At 42.6% G+C, this 8,028-nt stretch overlaps 1 protein-coding gene across 1 annotated transcript in view; it reads right to left on the bottom strand.

Annotated features, from left to right (window-relative positions):
* Nucleotides 1-1,464: 1,464 nt before the first annotated feature.
* LOC137534951 (zinc finger protein 260-like) overlaps nucleotides 1,465-8,028 on the bottom strand; it is a 25,352-nt gene continuing 18,788 nt past the window's right edge. Inside the window, exons 3-5 of the mRNA XM_068256688.1 lie at nucleotides 7,909-8,006; nucleotides 7,387-7,810; nucleotides 1,465-3,312 (exon numbers count right to left, since the gene is read on the bottom strand). Of these exons, the coding sequence (XP_068112789.1) occupies nucleotides 2,054-3,312; nucleotides 7,387-7,810; nucleotides 7,909-8,006 (1,781 nt within the window). The 3' untranslated portion in view covers nucleotides 1,465-2,053. The remainder of the gene's footprint in view (nucleotides 3,313-7,386; nucleotides 7,811-7,908; nucleotides 8,007-8,028) is intronic.

Raw genomic sequence — 8,028 nt, 5'->3', positions numbered from 1 at the left:
CACTGCTTCCTCCTTCCGGTGCTCAGGGGGATCATCCCTGAGCGCCAGACCTCTGTAGGCAGTAGCAGTATTATAGAGTCTTGCCCAAGGTCTCCAACTGAATAGGTGCTGTCTTACTGAACAAGAAGAGCCGACATTCTAACCCAGGTCTCCTGTCTCAGAGGCAGAGCCATTAACCCTCAACAGACTAAAGGACACTCACTGTGTGACATCCCATGGTGCTATGATTAAGGACCATTGTAAGTCCGAAACATGTTAGTAACCTGGCTGTGTTTATTTTATACTTGATTTAATAAAGGCGGATACATTTTGATATGGCATTGTGCGAAAATCATCACCTTTCTTCTGTGCTTCTTCTCTAATGTGTAAGATGTGCTCTCCTACTGAAACATTCCCCACTCTCTGAACAGGTAACATTTCTCACACTCTGTACAGGAATAAGGACGCTCATCTGTGTTTAATCTCTGGAGCCTAAGAAGATCTCCTTTCTGGGTGAAACATTTCCCACATTCTGAAATAAACATTTTCCACGCTCTGAACATAAATAAGGCGGCTCACCTGTGTGACTTCTCTGGTGCAAAAGGTTTCCTTTTTGAATGTAACATTTCCCACATTCTGACACCTGAGTGATTTTTCTGATGTTTATGGAAATCTCCTTCCTGCCTGAAAGATCTCCTTGCAGAATATAACATTTCCCACATTGTGAACATAAATAAGGTTGCTCAGCCTGTGTGACTTCTCTGGTGCAAAAGAAGAATTTCCTTTTGAATGTAACATTTCCTGCACTCTGGAAAATAATAACAAAGCTCACCTTCTGGGGCCCAAGAAAGTCTCTTTTTTGAGTGAAACATTTCCCACATTCTGAACAGGAAAATGGGCGCTCATCTGAGTGAATTCTCTGGTGTCTAAGAAGATCTCCTTTGTGGATAAAACAATTTTTCTCACAAACGTTTCCTGCACTCTAAAAATGTCAACCTGTGTGACTGTTTCCTGCTGCGCAGCCAGAGGTGCTTCAGACTTGCTGCTTTCAGAATATTATTATTTAGTATTTATACAGCGCCGACATCTGCAGCGCTGTACAGAGTATATTGTCTTGTCACTCAATGGTCCCTCAGAGGGGCTCACAATCTAATCCCTACCACAGTTATATGTCTATGCATGTATAGTGTAGTGCATGTATCGTAGTCTAGGGCCAATTTAAAGAGAAACTCCAACCAAGAATTGAACTTTATCCCAATCAGTAGCTGATACCCCTATTTACATGAGAAATATATTCCTTTTCACAAACAGATCATCAGGGGGCGCTGTATGACTGATATTGTGGTGAAACCCCTCCCACAAGAAACTCAGAGGACCGTGGTTCTCCTGGCAGTTTCCTGTCTGTGAACCTTGTTGCAACGTGGGAAATAGCTGTTTACAGCTGTTTCCAACTGCCAAAAAAGCATGCAGCAGCTACATCACCTGCCAACAGTAAAAATGTCACCATGTAATAAAAGTCAGAATGTAAATCAGGGATTTAAAATATTTTACAATGGGCAAACACTGACTAAATCATTTATACATAATTATTGTAAAAATGAAGCACTTTTTTATTACATTATTTTCACTGCAGTTCCTCTTTAAAGGGGAACCAATTAAATTATCTCTGTGTTTTTGGGATGGAGAGGAAACCAGAGTACCCAGAGGAAACCCACACAGACAAGGGGAGAACATACAAACTCCCTGGCTGCAAGACAAGAGTGCTAATCGGTACGCCACAGTGCTGCCTCTTCTACTTTTATGTGAGTTTTTCCTGGGATAGTATAGCTGTCCATACTGCTTCAATGCTATCTGTACCCACGTTTACCTCCCCATATCACTTCAGTTGAAGGACTTTAACGCTTTACAAATCAGTGCACTGAGCAACATGAAAGAGTCCTCAGGATTTAATTAAAGGAAACTATGATTCCTTGTGAAAAAAAACAAACAAATAAAAGACAAAGTGAATCAGAACATGTATAGCCAAGACATTTCCCACACTCAACACAAGTGTCTGATAAGCAGTGACTTTTTATCAAATACATTTCCCAGACTCAGTACATGAATAGGGCTTCTCACCAGTGTGAGATCTCTTATGTACGAAAAGGTTTGATTTCCGTGGAAAACATTTCCCACACTCAGCACATGAATAGAACTCCTCAACAGTGTGAGTTCTCTCATGCGTGACAAGTTGTGATTTATACCCAAAATATTTCCCACACTCAGCACATGAATAAGGTTTCACACCAGTGTGAGATCTCTCATGTATGACAAGGTTTGATTTCCCTGTGAAACATTTCCCACACTCAGTACATGAATAGGGTTTCTCACCAGTGTGAGATCTTTCATGTTTGATAAGGTTTGATTTCCCTGTGAAACACTTTCCACACTCAGTACATGAATAGGGCTTCTCACCAATGTGAGATATCTTATGTTTGTCAAGGTTTGATTTACCTGTAAAACATTTCCCACACTCAGCACATGAATATGGCTTCTCACCAGTGTGAGATCTCTCATGTATGACAAGGTATGATTTATACCCAAAACATTTCCCACACTCAGCACAGGAGTAGGGCTTTTCACCAGTGTGAGAAATCTCATGTGTGAGAAGGTTAGATTTCTGTGCAAAACATTTCCCACACTCACCACATGAATAGGGTTTCTCGCCAGTGTGAGATGCCTCATGTCTGACAAGATTTACTCTACTCTGAAAACATTTCCCACACTCAACACATGAATAAGGCTTTGCACTAGTGTGAGAGATCTCATGTCTGACAAGACCTGATTTCTTAACATAACATTTCCCACACATGGAACAGGAATAAGACCCTCCAGCAGTGGGAGAGCTCTGCTGGGTATGAGGCCCCTGGGGTTTAGACAGCTGATCACACCCCACATTTGTCTCCTCTTCTTCTTCTTTAATCACTCTTATTATTAAACCTTCCTCCATAGACTGCTGATCAATCCTCACATATGTCTCTTCTTCCTTTTTATTTGCTAATTTCTGAGTGGCATGATGTGATCCACAAGAAGATTCCTCTAGATTAGATGGATCTGTTCCTCTCTCAGCTCTGTGGCGTGGCTCATGGACATCTGAGGAGAAAGCTTGTGATTTGTCATAGGTCTCCTCACCACTAGAGGGAGCTGCTCCTCTATCTGCACTGTAACCCCTGTGATGTGCATTCCCAGTAACAAGAATTTCTTCAGAAGAACATTGTGTGATGCCTTTATATTCTGTAGCATCATCCGGATACATAAGAGGTTCCATCGTATTGCTCCCTACATCGTCTCCCCCTGCCGGAGAGAACATTTTACTGTTACATTTCTGCAGTAAGGAGTCACATTCAGTATGTAGGCCTAATTGTCACCAATGTTAAACAGCTCTGTCATAGAAGTGGCTCAACCAAACCAGCTATGGGAAATTACAGAACAGTATCTCCTCCTCATTTGTTGGTTCTATGATTTTATACTGAGGAATGGAGATGAGCCTTTCATATGGTGTACAGTATCTCCTCCTCATTTGTTGGTACTATGATGTTATACTGAGGAATGGAGATCGGCCTTCCATATGGTGTACTGTATCTCTTCCTCATTTGTTGGCACTATGTTATACTGAGGAATGGAGATGAACCTTTCATATGGTGTACATTATCTCCTCCTCATTTGTTGGTACTATGATGTTATACTGAGGAATGGAGATGGACCTTTCATATGGTGTACAGTATCTCCTCCCCATGTGTTGGTTCTATGATGTTATACTGAGGAATGGAGATGGACCTTCCATATGGTGTACAGTATCGCCTCCTCATTTGTTGGTACTATGATGTTATACTGAAAATGGAGATGGGCCTTTCATATGGTGTACAGTATCTCCTCCTCATTTGTTGGTGCTATGATGTTATACTGAGGAGTGGAGATAGACCTTTCATATGGTGCACAGTATCTCATCCTCATTTGTTGGCACTATGATGTTATACTGAGGAATGGAGATGGGCCTTTCATATGGTGTACAGTATCTCCTACTTATTTGTTGGTGCTATGATGTTATACTAAGGAATGGAGATGGGCCTTTCATATGGTGTACAGTATCCCCTCCTCATTTGTTGGCACTATGATGTTATATTGAGGAACTGAGATGGGCCTTTCATATGGTGTACACTGTATCTCCTCATTTGTTGGTACTATGATGTTATATTGAGGAATGGAGATAAACCTTTCATATGGTGCACAGTATCTCCCCCTCATTTGTTGGTGCTATGATGTTATACTGAGGAGTGGAGATAGGCATTTCATATGGTGTACAGCAGAGGTGCCCACACTTTTTCGGCTTGTGAGCTACTTTTAAAATTAGCCACTCAAAATAATCTACCCATGTACAACTTTAGGAGCACACTTGTATATACAGAATGGAAAATGTAGTGTGGTCGGGATCTACCATGAAGCCCTTTGCGATCTCCAGGTAGATCGTGATATACCTATTGGGCACCCATGGTGTACAGTATCTCCTCATTTGTTGCTAGTATGTTATACTGAGGAATGGAGATGGGCCTTTCATATGGTGTACAGTATCTCCTCCTCATTTGTTGGTACTATCATGTTATACTGAGTAATGGAGATGGACCTTTCATATGGTGTACAGTGTCTCCTCCCCATTTGTTGGTACTATGATGTTATACTAAGGAATGGAGATGGACCTTTCATATGGTGTACAGTGTCTCCTCCGCATTTGTTGGTACTATGATGTTATACTAAGGAATGGAGATGGGCCTTTCATATGGTGTACAGTGTCTCCTCCGCATTTGTTGGTACTATGATGTTATACTAAGGAATGGAGATGGGCCTTTCATATGGTGTACAGTGTCTCCTCCGCATTTGTTGGTACTATGATGTTATACTAAGGAATGGAGATGGGCCTTTCATATGGTGTACAGTATCTCCTCCTCATTTGTTGGTACTATCATGTTATACTGAGTAATGGAGATGGACCTTTCATATGGTGTACAGTGTCTCCTCCCCATTTGTTGGTACTATGATGTTATACTAAGGAATGGAGATGGGCCTTTTATATGGTGTACAGTATCTCCTCCTCATTTGTTGGGGCTATGATGTTATACTGAGGAATGGAGATGGGCCTTTCATATGGTGTACAGTATCTCCTCCTCATTTGTTGGGACTATGATGGTATACTGAGGAATGGAGATGGGCCTTTCATATGGTGTACAGTATCTCCTCCTCATTTGTTGGTACCATGATGTTATACTGAGGAATGGAGATGGGCCTTTCATATGGTGTACAGTATCTCCTCCTCATTTGTTGGTGCTGTGATGTTATACTGAGGAATGGAGATGGACCTTTCATATGGTGTACAGTATCTCCTCCTCATTTGTTGGTGCTGTGATGTTATACTGAGGAATGGAGATGGACCTTTCATATGGTGTACAGTATCTCCTCCTCATTTGTTGTTACTATGATGCTATATTGAAGAACTGAGATGGGCATGTCAGTTGATCTCACCTGCGCTTACTTTTAATTTATTCCAAATGGTAAATTTCCCTGGCACATAATGGATTTTTGGAAGTTTTTCCACATGGCATAAACTAGCGTATCCTCATGCTGGGGGCAGTCTTAGACAAATATGGGACTGCCCCCTAGTTTGCTGTAGATGAACCAGGTTTGGAGGCTATAATGTGAAATAAAATGATTAAAAGCTGTTTCAAAATAGGAGGTAAAGGTACAATTACCTCTCCTCTCAGAGTAAAATCTCAATGGGGAGGTTAAGAACTGTAATTTTGTAGTTCCAAATAAACCAAACTCATAGATTGCAAAGCGTTTCTCGGGACGAGGTTTCCTCAGGTATATAAAGGGTTAAATCTACCATGAGCCACAATTTGTTTATGTGGAATAAAATTAGTTCTTAACCTCACCATAGAGTTTTTTCCATGAGAGGAGTTAAGCTTATGCGAACCGCTTCTTCTTAGCACACACCGCCAGAAGCGTAGTGCCCGAGTTTGGGTGCCCCTATAGCAGCAATGCTATAGTGCATGGCACGTGTACGGGTAATTCAGGGTTAAAGAGACTCTGTAACTTCGAAAAGATCCCCTGGGGGGTACTCACCTCGGGCGGGGGAAGCCTCCGGATCCTAATGAGGCTTCCCACGCCGTCCTGCGTCCCACGGGGGTCTCGCTGCAGCCCTCTGAACAGCCGGCGACAGGCCCAACTGTAATTTCAATATTTACCTTTGCTGGCTCCAGCGGGGGCGCTGTGGCTGCTTTAGGCTCAGAAATAGACAGAAATACCCGATCTCCGTCGGGTCCGCTCTACTGCGCAGGCGCCGGAGACTTGCGCCTGCACAGTAGAGCGGAGCCGACGGCGATCGGGTATTTCCGCCTACTTCGGAGCCGACAGCCCTCAGAGCGCCTGCGCAGGAGCCAGGAAGGTAAATATTACGTCACGGCTGTACGGAGGGCTGCAGCGAGACCCCCGTGGGACAGAGGACGGCGTGGGAAGCTTCATCAGGATCCTGAGGCTTCCCCCACCCGAGGTAAGTACCCCCCAGGGGACGTTTTGCCGTTACAGTTCCTCTTTAAGGTGACCCTGATCACACTATGATTAGGTAAAGTTGGCTAACATGATACCAGTTTCCACTATTCTGGATTATGGTAATTATAGCGTTAGCCAGATCTGTTATTTACATATTCACGTTTTGGGTCCTATGCAAGTCACAATATGGTCAGCGCTAGGTGCTGTTGACTTTCAAAATTATGCGATTTGTAAACTGAACAATTCAATAAAAAATTCTGGGAATATGAATACTAAATAATAATAATAATAATAATAATAATAATAATACACTAGCTTAGACTTTTTTTTTTTTTACCTGTCCCTACTTTCAGAAATGAGGGTAGATGAGTGCTAAATGTATCACTTACCAAGGTGACAGTTTCTTTGAATGACTTTCCTGAAGTGATATATAATGGGGGTAAAGATGTAAACAGTGCCGTAATTATAGCAGATTCCGGGAGAGAGGAGGGGCTAGAACTTCTTCCTTCTCAGCTAGGGCCTCCCTCCTGATCCCCCCGGATGTGACCTTCATCCTCCACATCAGAGTGTCAGCTTACCTCTCTCTGGTGCACCATCAACACATACTGTGTCTTTGCTCGTCCCCTCACCGCCATCTTACTGCTCCCAAAATCAATGTAGCATGTCACTATTACCTCTGCAAACTGCCCACCCCCTCCCCAAACATCACTCACATTCTTTAGAATACTTTATCAGTAGTGATAATTGTAATCTGCCAATTACGATTACGCAAAATCTCATGTAAAATTTCTCAATTACAGCTGCGCATGAAATGAAGAAGAGATTTACCCCAGCATTTTAGGTGGTCTTCCTCTTCAATTGTCCTCATCATGTTACCCTCCTCCATAGACTGATCACTCCTCACATATGTCTCTTCTTCTTCCTCTTTAATTGTCCCCATCATGTCACCCTCCTCTGTAGGCTGCTGATTATGCCTCACATATGTTTCTTCTTCTTCCTCTTTAATTGTCCCCATCATGTCACCCTCCTCTGTAGGCTGCTGATTATGCCTCACATATGTTTCTTCTTCTTCCTCTTTAATTGTCCCCATCATGTCACCCTCCTCTGTAGGCTGCTGATTATGCCTCACATATGTTTCTTCTTCTTCCTCTTTAATTGTCCCCATCATGTCACCCTCCTCTGTAGGCTGCTGATTATGCCTCACATATGTTTCTTCTTCTTTCAGTTTCATCGTATATTCCAGTTCTTCTGCCTAAAATAAACAACATAGTGAAGCTGAAAATAAAATCTTCAGGGCAGAGAACAACATCTGAAGTCCCTTTAGAATTTTACGTCTTCAATTCCACCTACCTGATAATAGTGGGGGATGGTGGGCTCTCCCAGTGGACAATCCCAGGAGTAAAGAGGACCTGCACATCTCTCTGATGGGTTTCTGTTACTGGATCCATCTGTAGGAAACACACACTGACT

This window comes from Hyperolius riggenbachi, chromosome 10, assembly GCF_040937935.1.
Source record: "Hyperolius riggenbachi isolate aHypRig1 chromosome 10, aHypRig1.pri, whole genome shotgun sequence".
In the NCBI taxonomy this organism is placed as follows: Eukaryota; Metazoa; Chordata; class Amphibia; order Anura; family Hyperoliidae; genus Hyperolius; species Hyperolius riggenbachi.
Note: the sequence above shows the minus strand (reverse complement) of the source record. Positions and strands in the feature narration are given on the sequence as shown.